The 19311-nt window shown below is 35.3% G+C and overlaps 2 protein-coding genes across 2 annotated transcripts; both read right to left on the minus strand.

Annotated features, from left to right (window-relative positions):
- Positions 1–13363: 13363 nt before the first annotated feature.
- Positions 13364–14632, minus strand: LOC123922907. The gene has a single exon (XM_045975568.1). It carries the CDS (start codon positions 14630–14632, stop codon positions 13364–13366), a length of 1269 nt encoding a protein of 422 aa, XP_045831524.1.
- A 636-nt stretch (positions 14633–15268) lies between these two features.
- Positions 15269–19049, minus strand: LOC123924463. The gene is made up of 7 exons (XM_045977361.1): positions 18846–19049; positions 18065–18151; positions 17755–17946; positions 17058–17210; positions 16386–16439; positions 16137–16280; positions 15269–15649 (listed from the first exon to the last, which is right to left on the minus strand). The coding sequence occupies exons 1-7, from the start codon at positions 19047–19049 to the stop codon at positions 15269–15271; spliced, it is 1215 nt and encodes a 404-aa protein (XP_045833317.1).
- Between the last annotated feature and the right edge of the window lie 262 nt (positions 19050–19311).

Raw genomic sequence — 19311 nt, forward strand, 5'->3', positions numbered from 1 at the left:
TTTAGCGACGGTTTAAACCGACGCTAACGGTTTTTTTCAATGGACGCCGCTTTCCAACTTCCTTGTAGTGTAACTCTATATTATTAATTTGATCCTAATATTGAATTCATTCAAGATGTTGTTACCAATTTCCTAGATTGTTTAATCCTAATCTTTTAGTGATTAAACCTTTATTCTTAAGATAACCCCTAATCTCTTAGTGAATTTAAAATTAAGAATAAGCATATGAATATCAGAAATTATAATGATTTCAAGGGTTTGCATCCATCTCTAGACTACAAAGGCAAGAATATGTAATCTCAAGCATTCACAAATTCCACTCTCGTTTCAAATCGTGAATCGTAAATCAATTTAAAAGTGATCAAGTAATAAAAAGCATTAAGAACGGAGATTACATAAACAACATACTTAAATTCATTCAAATAGATAGTATCAAATCATAACAGAGTTTTCGTCCAAATTCAACTCATCCCTAACAATAGAGAATTTAGTTACTCATGAAGAATTACAAAGAATCAAAAAAAGTGAAAAGAATTACACATAAGATCGATGTTGAGAAGCTTCAACTCCAATGATTGTTGTTGAACGGCGGCTCCTCTCAAACCCTAGCAAAGTGTTTCTCTCAATTCTATGTAAAAATCTCTGAACCCTAATAAAATATGACTTTTGGGCTTATATAGACTTCAAAAATGCTGGATCTGCGCCTGGGCGTAGCAGATTGCGCCTGGGCGTGGCTGACGTGGCAAGTGAAAATCAGAGCTACGCCTGGGCGTGGCAGAGTGGCGCCTGGGCGTGACAAGTCAGTGTTGAACCATGTTGAAGTGAGCAGAACTGCGCCTAGGCGTGGCAGAGTGGCGCCTGGGCGTGACAAGTCAGTGTTGAACCATGTTGAAGTGAGTAGAACTGCGCCTAGGCGTGGCAGAGTGGCGCCTGGGCGTGATTGATTTGATTAATTTTTTCCAAACTTCTTGCTTGAATCACTAACTCTCATAGTTGACTTTCCGAAATTCCTTGGACACTATTTCACTTCAAATACTAAGGGTGTACCTGATAACACACAAAAATATAATAATACTCCAAGAATTGTCTGGTTAGGGAAAAATCAACACAAATCAAACTATTTTCTCTAGTTATTGGATGAACTAAATTTCTACACAAAAGTGATTAAAATTATAATAAACTAAAAAAATTAATTAAAATAAAGTCTAAAACTGATTGAAAAATTAAATAAAAATGATGAACAATCGAACAACGTCACCCATTCCTGAATATTCCGCTTCAAGAACATCTCTACTCATCTCATCTTCTCACATTCGAAACATCTCGGAGGGATGCAATCTTATCCCCCACTTATCTCAAACCCACCTACACTCTTCCACTAGAACTCTCGGTGCTTACACCTAACGGTTATATCGTCTCTAAACATATTCTTCCCAAAAGAAGCTAGTATCGACATCGTTTACACGCACGTCGCATACAGGGGACAAAACCTAACCCACGATACCTAAACACTTACACAAAATCATGCAAGCATGCAAGTAACCTATACTTCCCTCACTTTTCAAAGTTAGGAAATGAAAACAACACAAGAAAATGAATATTGCATAGCAACAATTCATATTCACATTTATTCTAGTCCTAACAAACACAAGAAGACAAGAATCTCACATCTAATCAACTTAGGACAAGACATCAACAAAATAAAATTCTTGTCTGGCTCCCCCACTTAGCAAAAGCTAGCGAGCTCCCGGCGAGACAAGTCAGGACTTCCTCAGGATTTAGTGAGACTTTGCGAGATTCAGCGAGGTTCATCCTTCGCCTACCGAGCACATCCAAAATCTGGGTGCTCTGCTACGGTTCTGAACTTACGCCCACTAAAATCTCGTTTTCTCGACTCACCGATCCACAAAATCCAAAACTTCAAGCATATAACATCATTACAGACTTGAAAGTACAATTAGAATCATGCATCAACAATCACAACATAGACTTATAAGATCTTCGTGTATTTTACTCATAGAACGCATAGCAATTCAAGTTCCTAGTAATCATCTAACACATGTTATAAACAAAACATATAACAAACACATACTAGGACACATTAATATCCTAATCTTCTCACCATTTTGAAAATTTAATTTTCACTTACTCAAAGAAAATAACTCTATATTTACACCAAAATCTTGATCATCAAGAAAATAACATTAGTTTTTTTTTATTTTAAAATTATTTCAAATCATTACCACATGCAGTTTTATATCATGCCGGATCGTCACATGCAGTTTTATATCATGTCGGATCATCACATGCAGTTTTATATCATGCCGGATCGTCAACAATTAGCAAATAAGCATCAATCAACCAAGTTTAAACTACACAAAGGTTAAACTCTAAGCATATACAACTATTATAAACATAGAAGTAAAACACTCACACAACTACTCACAAAAAGAATGGATAATTTAATCCAATTCACATCACTCATAATTCATGAATAAACAACACAAAGTAAATTCATGAAACAAACACAACAAAATTGTTAGACAAACACAACTGACACACAATACTCACTTGGTCTGACTGCACAGACCTGCTCTGATCGACACATAACCCACATAGTCCGAAGACAACGGGGCTCTGATACCAATTGTAACACCCGAACCCATTATTTAAGTAATTCTACTTTTATTAAATCTTTTTCAAAATACGCAACAGAAAATTACGATTTAATTTATGGAATATTAGTTCTAGGTATTACACTCCTCTACCAAAATAATACTAATGTAGTTAATTAGTAAAATGCTTGTTTATACAAATCTTTGAATTAAATAATGTATTTATTGATTATACAAAACACCCTTGACAATAGACTTTATATACAATATAAAACCCTTTTCCCGTGTCACAATCAGAGCGAAGCTTCACCGACGACTCAACACCGATAAACATATAACCTGTGAAATCTGGTCCCAAACCAGTCAAATACACAAAACGGAGAGTTAGATAACATAATCAATGTTGGTGTTTTGATTGGCTACATTTTGCAAAAGTCAACCAGCCAGATGCTGGACTGAGATGCTGTAGCATTATAGTACAGCATACTGAAGCTCTGTTTTCGTGCAGAATTTTTATTTCAAATCTGAGTCAAGATTTGCTTCAATTATATATTCAGGCACGTGCGTCTGGGCAAAACGAGCCTTGCTCAGCAAGTTTTATTGAAGTCGGCTGAAGGAATGTTATTTAAAACAAAAATATAATTATATTATATTTTTGGCGTTTTTTTTTGTTTGGTACAACATGAAACAAACAAATTATATTTTTGAAATTAATTTAGGGTTGGGCCGAAATTCCTACAGCTGTACATGTCTGAAGACCTAACTTGGACATCAAGACAATTGAAGACTATAAATATGTGAAGCCTCAAGCCTTTACAACTCATGTATTCTAAACCGTGTTCTTTACAAAGTGTGAGTTTTTAGGGTTTAGAGTTTGTGTCTTTTGTCAGCCTTTCTTGTGTCAATCTGATGCAAGTTTAGGACTGTGTTTGTGTTGTTTATTGTAAGCTACTCCTAAGCTTTGAAGCACGGAGTTAGTGTGTGTGATTCACTCATAAGCTTTTAAGCAAGAGTGTGGTCTAGTTTTTAGGAGAGTGTCTCCATCCTGATTATTATTATTGACAGCAACATGGTATGTGTTGTTAGAGGGAATTTGGGACGGGGTCTCATTATCTAAGAGGTTCTTAGGTAGGATTGCACGGGTAGTGTCTAGGTGATAAGTCAAGTACCGGGTGTTGGTCGAGGGCTTTGAACTAGAGCTATTATAGTGGATTCATTCCTGGATTGGTATCCCCCAGAGTAGGTGACGTTGCACTGAACTGGGTTAACAATTACCTGTCTTATTTATTATTCTGCAATTTTTTATTTATTTACTGTGTTCTGCGACTGTCTTGCTGCAACGTGTGCTATAGCATCTTGTGCAGCATTGTGTTCACTGCGTGCCAGATTTCAATTGGCATCAGAGCAGGCACCCTTTCTGGTTATAGGGTGAGCTCCAGGGAGAATGTCTGGCAACATGGAAAAAGAAGGAGGACTTGTAAGCAGACCATCGCTTCTAGTTGGTGTCTCCAACTATGATTATTGGAAATCACGCATGATTGCTTTCCTAAAATCTATGGATAGCAAAACTTGGAAGGCTGTTCTGAAAGGATGGGACCCCCCTGTGGTCATGGACAAGGATGGAAAGCCAACACTTGAACTAAAAGCTGAGGAGGACTGGTCTAAAGAAGAGGATGAGCTTGCTTTGGGAAACTCAAAAGCATTATATGCATTATACAATGGGGTAGACAAACACATCTTCAAACTGATCAAAAAATGTGTCTCAGCAAAGGAAGCTTGGAAGATTCTTGAAACTGTTCATGAAGGTACTCCTCAGGTAAAAATGTCTAAATTACAGATTCTTACTACTCAGTTTGAAAATTTACGCATGAAGGAGGAGGAAACAATTCAAGATTTTCATATGACTATTCTAGACTATGATAATCAATTTGATGCTTTGGGGGAGAAAATTCCCGAAGAAAAGTTAGTAAGAAAAATGCTTAGATCACTTCCAAAGAAATTTGATATGAAAGTCACAGCTATGGAAGAAGCCAAAAACATATCTCAGATGAAGCTGGATGAACTGGTTGGATCACTCCAAACTTATGAAAGTGTTGCAAATGGAAGAAGTGAAAAGAAAAATAAGAGCATTGCCTTCTCATCTAAAAATAATGAAGAAGAACTGGAGGATGAAGAAGAATCTAATGAAAGTATCTCTGAAGCTATGGAGTTGCTGGGAAAACAGTTCAACAAAGTTCTAAAACAAATGGACAAAAGACCCAGACCAAATTCTAAGAATGATGCTCCAGGCACTATGCGCATCATTGTGAATCAAAGAAAACCTAAGAGTGATGAAAAGTCAAGCTTAAACAAGAATATTCAATGTCATGAATGCGAGGGATATGGTCACATCAGACCTGAATGTCCAACATATCAGAAAAGAACGAAAAAAGGACTAACTGTCAGTTGGTCTGATGATGATGACTCAGAAGATGATACAGCATCTGTGACTGCCAAACATATCTCAGTCTTAACAGGTACTATTACATCTGATACAGAATCTTGTGATGGAGAGGTAACCTACGAAGAACTTGCTGATTCTTACAAAGAACTCTGCCTCAAGAGTGGAGAAATATGCAGAGTCATTGAGAAACAAAAGGTAACCATCAATCAATTGAAGGCAGAAAAATTTGAAAATATATCAAAGATGGATGAGCTCCAGAAGAAGGTAAATTATTTATCCTCTGATCTTGATGGAGCTAAGGAAGTCATTGAAAAATTAAATGCTGACATTTGGCGTTTGAGAAAATTCTCTGACATGTTGTATAAAGATGATGATCATCTTGATAAACTTCATAAAGCTGATGGTCAACTAGAAGAAATCTTAGAGAAAAATGTTCTAAAGCCTAAACATATTGGGCTTAGTTATGAGAATGTCAACAAACACAAAGGTTACAGCTCAGATCTCACGTACATGCATCCAAAAGAAACTCATAAGCAAAAGATGCCTCAACAGATGCTACAGCATCATAAGCAGCATCCCTTGTCAAAGAACAAAAGAAAACATCACTCTTGGATATGTCACTACTGTGGTAGAAAAGGGCATATAAGACCTTTTTGTTACAAATTGTTTGGATACCCTAACAGGCATCATCAGCCTAAACCAGTTTCCACAACTGCCTCCACTCAACAAGAATGGAAACCTAAAGGTAAGAATGTGAAGACCAGTGATGGTACTCAACTTGAGAAGAAGATTACTGCTCTGGTTGCTCACACATCACTTAGAGCTTCATCAAGGGAAGACTGGTATTTCGATAGTGGTTGTTCAAGACACATGACCGGAATTGGAAAATTTCTTGTTGATTTAAAGTCTTACTCAACTAGTTTCGTAACTTGTGGTAATGGTACTAAAGGAGAAATTGTTGGTATAGGGGAGCTCAACAGTAATAGCTTGCCTAAACTAAGCAATGTGTTGTTAGTAAAAGGATTGACTGCAAATTTAATAAGCATCAGTCAATTATGCGACCAAGGGATGAAGGTAAACTTTACCAAGTCTGAATGTTTGGTTACAAATGATGAGGGTGAAATTTTGATGAGGGGCGTCAGATCAAAAGACAACTGCTACTTATGGGTTCCCCAAGAAGAGGCAAATGTGTCGACATGCTTAATCACGAAAGAAGATGAAATAAAATTGTGGCACCAAAAACTTGGTCATCTCAACCTAAGAAGCATGAAGAAAGCTATACCTGAAGAAGCCATCAAGGGCTTGCAAAATCTCAAGATCGAAGAAGGAAGCATTTGTGGTGAATGTCAAATTGGAAAACAAACCAAGAAGCCACATCCAAAGCTGCAGCATCTTACCACTACCAGAGTTCTTGAGCTTCTACACATGGATTTGATGGAACCTATGCAAACTGAAAGCTTAGGAGGAAAAAGGTATGCCTATGTTGTTGTAAATGATTTCTCTAGATATACCTGGATAAATTTTATTGGAAAGAAATCAGAGACCTTTGACGTATTCAAAGATCTATGTATTCTACTTCAAAGAGAGAAAAACAATGTTGTATTAAGGATCAGGAGTGATCATGGTAAGGAGTTTGAAAACTCCAGGTTCTCTGACTTCTGTGCCTCTGAAGGCATCATACATGAATTCTCATCTCTCATTACACCACAACAAAATGGTGTAGTAGAAAGGAAAAATAGAACTATACAAGAGTCTGCAAGGGTAATGTTACATGCAAAGAAGCTTTCACATGGTTTTTGGGCAGAAGCTATGAATACTGCCTGTTATATCCATAATCGTGTCACCCTGAGATCTGGAACTATAACTACTCTGTACGAATTATGGAAAGAAAGGAAACCTACTGTTAAGCACTTCCATGTGTTTGGTAGTAAATGCTACATCTTGTCTGATAGAGAACCAAGAACCAAAATGGACCCTAAAAGTGATGAAGACATATTCTTGGGATACTCAACAAATAGCAGAGTCTACAGAGTATATAACTACAGAACCAAAACCATGATGGAATCTATAAATGTAGTAATAGATGATATTTCAAGTAAAGTTGTGAAAGATGATACAGAAGATGCTACAACATCTATCCCAGGTAGTATAGATTCTGAAACTATTGAGGAATTCAAGAATGATACAGAGATTACTACACCTGAACCAATCTTTGCTACTTCAAAGAAAGGGTCATCCATTCGTACTCAAAAGAATCATCCTACAGATCTGATTATTGGTAATCCTAATCATGGAATTACTACTAGAAGGACACTTGACTTAGTTCCTAATGCTTGTTTTGTTTCTAAGTTTGAACCCAAAAATGTGATGGAAGCCCTCACTGATGAGTTTTGGATAAATGCTATGCAAGAAGAGCTAAATCAGTTCAAGAAGAATGAAGTTTGGAACTTAGTTCCTAGACCAGAAACTACTAATGTGATTGGTACCAAGTGGGTCTACAAGAACAAGTCTATGCTAGAGGGGTATTGTGATGCTGATTGGGCAGGTTGTGCAGATGATAGAAAATGCACCTCAGGAGCTTGTTTCTTTTTAGGCAACAATCTAATATCTTGGTTCAGCAAGAAACAGAACTGTGTGTCCTTATCTACAGCTGAAGCAGAGTACATAGCTGTTGGTAGTAGCTGCTCCCAGCTATTATGGATGAAAAAAAAGTTGCTGGAGTACAATGTGGTACAAGATGCTATGGCATTGTACTGTGATAACCTTAGTGCAATCAATATTTCAAAGAATCCTATCCAACATAGTAGGACGAAGCATATTGATATTAGGCACCATTTTATCAGAGATCTAGTTGAAGAAGGTATTGTGACTCTTGGGCATATTGCCACTAAAGAACAGTTCGCTGACATTTTTACTAAGGCTCTAGATGCGGTTCAATTTGAAAAATTGCGAGGCAAACTTGGTATTTACCTATCTGAAGAGTTATAGCAATTATTGCTAGTGTGGCGTGCAGTTCTCTTTTCAATTTATTTAGTAATGCACGCTGTTATAGGTAATGTTGAAACATCTGAAGATTTGGTAAGAATTTTGTGTTTATTGATGATAAGGATGTTTCTTGTGGTGAGAAAGTATTTGTCAGAGAAAGTTATGTGGTGTTCTCCCCTGCTGTGTTTAACATTTGTTGGTAATGATATTAGCGCTCCAACTGAGGTCAAAGATGACTCTGTGTTGGAACATGTCAAGAAGAGTGTTCCTGAGAAGGATGCTGCACATGATGCTACAACATCTACAGCACGGGAAAATTTGGATAACATCGTGATACCCGAGTCTCCAGATGATGTTATTGTTCCTGACAAAGAAAAGGGTTCTGAAGCAACTACTACTGATAATGTTTTTGTTCATGATATCTATGTGATCCCTTATGTTGATAATAGTGGTAAAACTATGTTTGTTCCTTTGAATGTTGATGAATCTGCTGAGAAAGATTCAAATGTTATTTATGTGGACAATCTCAACCTTACTGAGATGACTCCTGCTTCTAGTACTAGGAGGTTAAGGAGCAATGTTGGTAAAGGTGTAGCTGTTTCTAATGTTCCTTTCAAGACTGCCAAGGAAAAGAAAATCTATGGTCTTAAAAGACAGTGGAGTAAGATTACTAGGCCCTCTAAGCCAAAGAAGAAGCTTTTGAGGAGGAAGACTATTTCCTCTAGTGATTCAATGTTTGAGGAAGACCAACATGCTACTGCATCGCCTGCAGCATCCTCAAAGAAGTCTGTGAAGAAAAAGAGGATCCCTCAAGATGTATCCCCTGTACCCATTGACAACATTTCCTTTCATCGTTTTGAAAATGTTGACAGGTGGAAATTTGTGATAAAAAGAAGGCTTGCTGTGGAAAGGAATTTAAGTGAAGTTTTTTTAATGCCAAAAGCTTGTTGATTTGATTAATGCAGCTAGATTGATGAAAACTGCAACTGGGCTCCAACTACTCATTCCAATATTGTGGCTACAGGTTTGGCTAGGTTTATATATGTTGTAGGGACCAGATCACCTTTTGCCTTTGGTTCTTATATTCTTGATGAAACTGTTCTGCATGGTAAGTCATGTACTGCGAAGATGTCTATAGTCTTTCCTACACTGATGTGTGAAATTATTCTAGCTCAACATCCTGACATTTGTACTAAGGCTGGTGTTCCTATTAAGATAGGTTGTGATTTGTCTTTTGATCTTAGACTGTTTGAGGGTACACATGCTGCAGACTATGCTGCATCATCTGTCAACCAGTCAAACTGATGTTTTGCCTAGGAAGCAAATGACTGTTGACCTCAAGGTGTTTTCCAATGTCAATCCTGGTATTCTCGATGATAATACAGGTGGTGATACTGAGGTAGAGGAGGAGGACTCTGATGCAAGTCCTTCTATGAGACCTGTTTATGCTTTATTTGCATGTCCTTTTGGATTTTAATTTGTTGGGCTACGCCCTGATGCTCTCTGGATTGTAACATGCATAATCCATGTCTTTGGGTCCGATACTCCAGGTTTTCTATGCCCTGATGGTCTGTCATATGCACTTTATGAGTTCCTATGCTCTGATTCTCTCTACACTCTATGTTTCTCTATGATCTGATAACTCTGTGGAAGTTCTGCTCCTACTATGTGATACTGACTTTATTTGTCAGAATTTATGGCTAAAAAGGGGGAGTAATAGTTGTGCATGAGGTGATGCATAATGCTATAGCATCTAGTATATCATGTCTGTTCTATGTGATATGCAAGTTTTGAGGGGGAGTGAAGTTTATGCATATATTGAGGGGGAGTAGGTAGAATTTACTTTTCTACTACTTATGATATGCATGTTTACATAGGAATTTATTTTTCCTATTCTCTGTGGCGTTGCTTAATTATTAAGGAGTTTATTTCTCCTATCTTGAATCCACTATGTGAGAGTTTATTTCTCTCTATCTGTACTTTGAGGCTAAGATGTGTTATGTTCCGCTGTTGCATGCCTCTGATGCTTACGTGCTAGCTATCTATTCATCTGATGAATTTCTTTACTCTCTTTCCTAGTTGTGTGCGTATGTTGACTCGAAGTAAAGTTTAAATAGCTTAGCATCGTTCTACTTTCTTTCCTAGTTGTGTGCTTATGTTGACTCGAAGGAAAGTTTAGACTGTATCTCTCTATGCACTGGCCTAAGGTTGTTTTAGCCAAAATTTGCCAAAGGGGGAGATTGTTGGTGTTTTGATTGGCTACATTTTGCAAAAGTCAACCAGCCAGATGCTGGACTGAGATGCTGTAGCATTATAGTACAGCATACTGAAGCTCTGTTTTCGTGCAGAATTTTTATTTCAAATCTGAGTCAAGATTTGCTTCAATTATATATTCAGGCACGTGCGTCTGGGCAAAACGAGCCTTGCTCAGCAAGTTTTATTGAAGTCGGCTGAAGGAATGTTATTTAAAACAAAAATATAATTATATTATATTTTTGGCGTTTTTTTTTGTTTGGTACAACATGAAACAAACAAATTATATTTTTGAAATTAATTTAGGGTTGGGCCGAAATTCCTACAGCTGTACATGTCTGAAGACCTAACTTGGACATCAAGACAATTGAAGACTATAAATATGTGAAGCCTCAAGCCTTTACAACTCATGTATTCTAAACCGTGTTCTTTACAAAGTGTGAGTTTTTAGGGTTTAGAGTTTGTGTCTTTTGTCAGCCTTTCTTGTGTCAATCTGATGCAAGTTTAGGACTGTGTTTGTGTTGTTTATTGTAAGCTACTCCTAAGCTTTGAAGCACGGAGTTAGTGTGTGTGATTCACTCATAAGCTTTTAAGCAAGAGTGTGGTCTAGTTTTTAGGAGAGTGTCTCCATCCTGATTATTATTATTGACAGCAACATGGTATGTGTTGTTAGAGGGAATTTGGGACGGGGTCTCATTATCTAAGAGGTTCTTAGGTAGGATTGCACGGGTAGTGTCTAGGTGATAAGTCAAGTACCGGGTGTTGGTCGAGGGCTTTGAACTAGAGCTATTATAGTGGATTCATTCCTGGATTGGTATCCCCCAGAGTAGGTGACGTTGCACTGAACTGGGTTAACAATTACCTGTCTTATTTATTATTCTGCAATTTTTTATTTATTTACTGTGTTCTGCGACTGTCTTGCTGCAACGTGTGCTATAGCATCTTGTGCAGCATTGTGTTCACTGCGTGCCAGATTTCAATCAAATATACGGCGTAAGTAAACAATACTTAAACACTACATCACGATTCATGCATATTCATAAACCATACATATACATCATTATTCACCATTCAATTATAAGTTTCAATACCACTATAATCAAACATCAATCGATCAAATAACAATTAGCACACTTAGCCAAAATTATGCGTCACATACCAATTAGCACATATATCCTAATGCATTCTAATGCTTCAACTTCATGTCATGTCATCCTAGACATATCTAATGCATGTGATACCATCGTCTTTATTAGAGTATATCACCTCTAATATCCTTCTTTATCGGATAAATATCATCCGATATCCTTCTTTATTGGAATATCCAATATCCCTAATATAATTCATGAATGCATGTATGTTTTCATGAATATTCTCAAATCAACAATCACATTTAGCATTAAGCTCGTCATTTATAAATCTGGAGCACTATCCAACATTTCGTCTTTATTAAGATAACATTATACCTTAATATATGTCTTTATCGAATAACATAATTCGACATCCTTCTTTATTAGAATAACATAATCCTAATATCCTTCTTTATTAAGTTGATTAACACCTTAATATACTTCTTTTGACATTTAAAAAAACATCATCAACACAATCAAAACAATCATATTCCACAAATATAATCAACAATTCATCACAATACAATTAATCATGGTTATAAATACCTAATTGTATGTTAGAACACCCCACTCACATATTACAAGTGCCCTAATGCACTTAAAACAATTAACAAAAAGTTGTTGTCCAGTGTTGTTCGCTGAGCGAACAGCAGCGAGCTGTAGCGAACCTGCCCTGTTCGCGGAGCGAAGGCCTGGCGAGTTGTGGCGAACCACACCAGTGGACCATTTGGTCCTGGCGAGCAGTGGCGAAGGCCTCCTGTCAGGAATGCTCAAACTTGCGTTTTTCACCCAAATTCACCCAAAAATCCCATTTTTCATGTTATAAACCCCAAATAAGTTTATATTCAAGTACACAACACATATATGAACATAAAAGGACGGTTCATTTCACCGATCTACAACATATACATCGAAAAAGTAGTAATTTACCACTTTTGAACAAAAAGCTCAAGAACACACAAATCTTGCTCAAACATAAACAAATACCCAATTTTACCCCACAAATTCGTTCTTACTACATGTTAAAAGTATATTAAACATGTTTTAATCATTTTAATTCACTTTTGTTTAGAAAAGATCCCTCAACCCAAAACGAAAATGAGTGAAAGAGTTTGGGAATGGAGGAATCGACATCCTCCCCTCTTTATGACCACTCATGAATATGCAATCTAACTCTCGTACCTTAATCCGACGAAAGCTCGATGATTTGCTCTTGATCCCTCTAGCTCAAGCTTGCCCTAGCTCTCCTATTGCTCTCCCTTCTCTCTTCCTCCTCTTCAAAATCACAAAATGTGACACTTTCTCTCTCTAAGGGCTATAAATAGCGCCCCCCTCTCATGAGACAAGGCCCATTGGGCCTCAAGCCCACTAACTTGACCCAACTCGCGTTAACTCTCACTAACTCGCGCGTTAACTAAAACTCTCGATAAATAACTTAAAGTTATTATCTTACTTAAAAACCACGTCACCAAATAATTAAACACTTAAATAGTGAATAATAAATTTGGGTCGTTACACGTCTCGCCTTCAAGGATGTGATGATTTTAGAGTTTGTTCAAGGTTGTGAACTTGTGGTGATTTAAACTTATTTTCTCCTCTTTCTTTTTCTGAAAAGAAAAGGAAACATTTTATTAAAGAACAAGTATCTCTGCAGAACAAGAAGAGTGCATGAATAAGATGGAACATCGTTGCTTGGATGGCCGGAGAGGGGTGGCGGCGGAGGATGCATCGGCGATATATAGGAAGGGGAAAGACAGCGATGAAGGAAGAAGATAGAAGATGTTACTGCGTCCCTACTGGTACTTAATTATACCTATTAAATCATAGTCATTTGATCTTTTTAATACACATGTCACTCATCTACAAACAAAAAAGGAATAAAAGGAGCCTCCCCTAAAAGGAGCAAAGCTGCACTCGAATTTTAGATGCTTGAAGATTCACTTGAATGTTCTATTCTTTGACAATGGAGCTTTTATAATCAACTTGTTATGAGGATCAAATACTTTAATGTAGTGATCTTTTGTGGAGTAATTGAACTCTTTTTCAAGCAATTGTCCAAGACTTAACAAGTTATGCTTCATAGTTGGTACATACAACACATCAGTGACAAAAGTGTGATTACCATTCTTCCTCTGAACCATCACTTTGCCTTTGCCTTCTACTGATATAATGTTGTCATCTGCAAACTTCACTTTGCTTTTGAAATTTTCATCAAATTCCAATAACCAATATCTATGCTCTATCTTATGGTTTGAGCATTCAGTGTCAAGATACCATAGCTTGGAGTTATCACTTTCTGAATTTGTCGCCACCATCAAAAGGAAGCCATCTGAGTCTGAATCATGTTGTCTAGCATGATGTGCCTTATTGTCTTGCTTCTTTTTTCCCTTGCTTCTGCACTCAAAAGCATAGTGACCCCACTTTTCACAGTTGTAGCATTGAATCTTGCTCTTGTCACTCTTCTTTCCACCATTCTTGCCTTTGATGAAACGGTCTTTCTTTGAAGATTCAGATTGATCTTGATCACCATTGTGATCATTACTGAACTCACCCTTTCCTTTATTCTTTTCACCCTTGCATTTATTCTTTCCCTTACCATTCTTGTTCCATTGTCCTCCATTTTTTTCATACAAAGCTTGTTCTTGACTGGCTTTGTTTTCCTTCCTTTCCTTTCTTTCTTGCAGCCTCTGTTTATGTGCTTCAAGTGTACTCTGCAACTCATTGACAGTTATTATGGAGAGATCTTTGGATTCTTCAATTGCCACCACTATGTGATCATATTGAGGGTTCAATGTTCTGAGAACTTTCTCAATTACTAGCTGATCTGAAATTGTTTCACCATAGTTTTTCATTGAATTAACCAAAGTCTGCAGTCTTGTAAAATACTCACCAATGGATTCCTTATCCATCATGCCCAGCAATTCATATTGCCTTCGAAGCGATTGAAGCTTCACCTTCTTGACTTTATCTCCTCCACCATGAGCATTACTGAGGATATCCCAAGCTGCCTTTGCAGTCTTTGCTCCAGCAATCTTCTCAAAATTCGATGAATCCACACATTGATGGATCAATAACAATGCTTTATTGTCATTCTTCTTTACTTCTCTGAAGGCTGTTTGTTGTTCAGCAGTTGCATTTGCTGCAAGAGGTTCATACCTAGTGGTGATTAGTTCTTTAACTTCTTGAAAGCTAAAGATTACATTCATCTTCACGCACCATTGGTCCTAATTCTTTCCATCAAGAATCGAAAGATTTGCAGGAAAAAAATTGTTATTGTTATTCATTGTGATGAATCAATGAACAATAATTAACGAGAAAGAATGTTTATTTTCTGAGTGAAAAGGGAATGAATCGAAAACCTAAAAGGCTAACTGATACCACTTGTTAGAGTGGAAGAGAGTGAGAGAGAGGGAATAGTTTCATCAATGAGCATTGATTATTATTATTGATCATATGAATACAATTTATAGAGATACAGTGTATTGCTTGGTTAACAAGCTAACTAAAGTAACTAACTCAAGTTAGTTACTAATTAACCAACAAACCAAAAGTAGTTACAACAACTTGTTATAACTAACAAACTAACAACTATCTTGCAAAACAAGTAACTAACTAAACAGAGGGACATATGTTACAGCATCTAGTACAACATCTTGTACAACTGATTGAATTGTTCTTCAACAACTACCAAAGTATGTAACCAAAAAAAACATACTACCAAAGTATTAAGATTTTTATGGAACATAAGAATAAATCACCCCCCAATCATAAAATGCCAAAAAGTTTTTTATTCAACTTTTTTCATACCTTGATAGTTTTTATTCTATATTATTAATACCCCCTTAGGGACAATCTGCATTCTTGCCAGGTCCACCAAAGTATATGTAATTCCCCCAAATTTTACCATACTTTCCTTTTATAGCATAACAATTTTCTTTCTCCATTGTATATTCAGGATCTGGCAGATCAATCCAGACGTTAGGAGAATTAACCGCAACTTGTATATTCCTAATATATGCAGCTTTTCCATAACCCTCTGTATCAAAATGTCCACTACCCATTTGAGTAGTAGTATGAGACCCTGTTGATTTTAAATTTATTACTTCTCCACCAAAATGAGCAAAATATGCTTCACCCTTTAATTCTCTGAACAAGGAAGATGGCCAATATCCAACTATATTTCCTTTTCCAAATACAAGCCACCAATTACCAGTCTTTGCATGCTGTAAAAAAAAAAAAAAAAAAATCAAACCGTTAATCACACACTTGTTTTTGCGATAAAGATAATCAGAGTTCGGAATTAGAATTTTTCATTCATTTAAGACTTTGTTTAATGTACATAAAGTACATTAGTCTTGCATCACACACACGCGGACGTATGTTTTCACCATTCATCATATCCCACTTGGTCCAATAAACTTGTAACATACAAGACTTATATTATATCACCTGTGAGCAATTCTATTATGGACACAACCCCAAATTTTTTATATATAGGAACACTCACATCAATGGTAAAAATTAAATTATAAATAATAAACGGTTTATTTAGGTTATGTGTGTGCCTAAATTGAAATAGTTTGTGATTGTAACTATGGAAGTGTTTCTCATCATTTGTTGCGTCAAAAAAATATTATATCGATCACTTGTGTAGCATAGAACTAGCCATCTTTAAAAGTTAATTTGATAATCTCAACAGAATGTTATTACCTGTTCGATCTTTAAGGTCATATCATATTGTCGTCCGTTATATACTGAAATTGGAGCAAGTGTACCTCCAAGTACGATTTTCCTATTTGTTTGAACAAACCCTGAGCATTTCAAATTGTAGCACCCAGTTCCATAGTTATCAACCTGAAATTATTGTAGTGTATATAACGTTTGAATCAAAATATAAATTATTTATCAGCATACAATTATAATTTTTTTCACCTCAGTTACTTCAGTCAATTTACTTACCGTATAATAAATAAACAATCTAGGGCGGTCGTCTCCATATATAGTCCGACAGACCTGCTTAAAAGTTTATATTAGATTGATGGAAATGAAAAGTAGGTGGATGAAAATTTGAGAGCTTGTGGTGGTTTTAATTTGCATAAATCGTGTACTTTATCTTGATAATGGATAGTTGTCTACACTTAGTGAACAAATGAATTTCAATTTACTGACAAAAAAAATCATTCAAAGAAAATTTTGAGATATATATGACTAAAAAGTTTAATCGATGTCCTATAAGTGTAGTTCAAATGGTAGTTACCAGGGATATTATTGGAGTGGCTGGGGTTCGAATCCCGAATTCCACACTTCTCCACATTTAAATGTGTGAGACTCTAGCCACTAGGCTACTTAACAAATAAATAAAAATAAAAATAAAATGATTATTGCTACCACTTGAAGTAATAAAATCCTATTTTTAATTTGTCCACAAGTAATCCTAACTCAATTGATAAAAAAATGTCGAAATTGTTAGGCTGGACGCTATGACAGAAGTTCAAATCCCGACTCCTTCACTTGTGTGTCAGTTTATGATGACTTTGTCATTTCGTCTATGGACAAAAATAATTTTTTTTTTAAAAAAATATTATACATCAACACTTATATGATAAATGATGAGAGTGATATTTAGCTTGCCTGCCAACCAGCTTCAATAGTTTCTGAATCTTTAGAGCCTAACCATATTTGAGCCAAGCTGAATTCATATCGACTTTCCACTTTGGGAGCCCACACATTTAGGCTAGCCTTTGCTCCTGTGTACCCATCCCCTTCCACAGCAACAATTGCATGCTGTGTGGAACAAATAACAAGAATCCATTTGTTATATCATATTCAAAGTAGCATAAGGTTTAGAGAAGAATTGAGTATAAGGTTAATCAGTGTTTAAGCTTCATAAGATAAAAATAGTGAGCAAAGATATAAATAAATGAATTAAAAAAATACATTTTTTTTGCATGAAGATTTGGTATCATATCCAACCAAGATGGAATGATTCGTGGAACATCAATCCTACTAATAAGGGTGATCTATTTAAAGTTAGAATTTTACTCTATATTGAATTGTTCAATATAAAAAATAACATAATAAAATCTAAAACAGAGACTTTAAAGAGCACATTCACAGGTCATGAGTCTTTATCACTTGACCAACTCATGTGAATTCAAAAAATACACTCTTATAAGAGCATGATGAAACAATAATTTATAAACATCAACCACGAAAATTAGTAATCACTTTTAATTGAAAATAGAGTTAAGTTAAAGATAGAAAATTGATCACTTTTTTCTTTTACAAAGGAAATAAATAGAAAATGTTTTTAATGCTTTTATCATACTTCGTGTTTAGAACCATCAGCATATTTTTGTCCAAATTTGCTAATAGAACCGGCTCTTAATATGTCCTGTTCAGTTATTCTTCTAATTGGAATTGTTCCTTCAGGACATGATTCTCCGGATGTGCTCCACAACTGAAATACGTCACTCAAATTACTAGTTTGATTATGCTCTATTAGACTTTCTGGAGGATCCTGTATAAAAATATATACACATGAAAAATTTGAAATATATATAATAGCTGGTTTACTTAGCTAAAAAAGTTATATATAAATTTTTTGTAATTCTATTAAAAAAAATAAAAATATATACCAATGGCTTTTGTCCTTTCAAAAGTGGATGGTCAAAAGCTGGTTGTTCATGAGTCAACACACAATCTATGATATCACCATCAGGACTCTGCATAAATGAATATATACAAACAAAAAATTATATAAACACAATGACAAAGCCTATAAATTAGGGTCAAAGACTTAAGATTGTGTTTGGAATAAGTAATTAAATTTTAGAGAATTTAAAATAAAAATAAAATAAAATGCTTTAATTGTATTCTCTTCATTTATAATTAATTTTTTGGTTTGGATAGAGTAATTTTTTTTTTTGATAAGCAAAGAATATTATTATAAGAGAGTACAAGGGATACCCAAACCCTTACAATTGACATAAAAAAGTCAAGAACTTTGAATACAAGACATCGAGTCTTAACATCAACTAGAAAATGGAATACAAGCATTACGGCCATAACTTAGTTAATTTTTTGTATCAAAGAAAAACTTAGTTAATTTTTATAAGTTTAGCTTTTTTTAGGATAGACTAACAAAAATATAAATTTACCAATAATATAAATTTGAAAAAGTTGTGATTTAATGCTTTAACCCAATCAAACTCTATATATCCATACACAATGGTCATAAATCGAACCATAATCACTACTTAAGTGGCCCAAAACCCTTAATTATGTGGTTTTTTTTTTTTGAAAAGAATTTATGTGGTATTTTATATTTAGTGTTAACAAAATATCTCATGAAATTCATTTATTTTAAAAACTCAAATTTCGTTATCGAAACTATAAATTTATAAATTTATAAATTACCTGAATTGTCTTAACAGCTGGTTTGTTGATTTGTTGTAAATGGGTTGCAATCATCTTCTTCAACTTATAAACATTTTCCCCTTGTTGAAACGTTTGATTGGCCAATTGGTGGTTGCTTGTTTCTGAACAATTAATAGGATAAACCAAAGAAACAAGGACAAGAAAATGTAAAAGGAGGTTGATGATTGGAATGCTAAAATCCATTTTTGGTTATGTGTTGTCTTCTTACATCAACTAATCAAACTTCTTTTATTCCCCAGAAACTACACAAACTTTTTTTTTTTCTCGGTTACAACTGCACAAACTTTTGTGTTCCTAGATTTTGATTTTATCTAACTTAAATTTGAATATATGGCAATTATTCTTAATTGTTAAAATATAAATTTAAACCCCTAACTAAAATAAATAATAATTATTAAAATAAAAATAGTATTTAATATACTGCACGTATAGAATTATTTAATAT

Source organism: Trifolium pratense, linkage group LG4 (assembly GCF_020283565.1).
Source record: "Trifolium pratense cultivar HEN17-A07 linkage group LG4, ARS_RC_1.1, whole genome shotgun sequence".
Taxonomy (NCBI): Eukaryota; Viridiplantae; Streptophyta; class Magnoliopsida; order Fabales; family Fabaceae; genus Trifolium; species Trifolium pratense.

Coding starts and splice junctions, on each gene's coding strand:
- LOC123922907 (XM_045975568.1), bottom strand. CDS start 14,632: ATGAATGTAATCTTTAGCTTTCAAGAAGTTAAAGAACTAATCACCACT.
- LOC123924463 (XM_045977361.1), bottom strand. CDS start 19,049: ATGGATTTTAGCATTCCAATCATCAACCTCCTTTTACATTTTCTTGTC. Junction 17,947..18,064: donor TGAAAGGACAAAAGCCATTG/GTATATATTTTT, acceptor ATTTTTATACAG/GATCCTCCAGAAAGTCTAAT. Junction 15,650..16,136: donor TGACCTTAAAGATCGAACAG/GTAATAACATTC, acceptor TTTTTTTTACAG/CATGCAAAGACTGGTAATTG.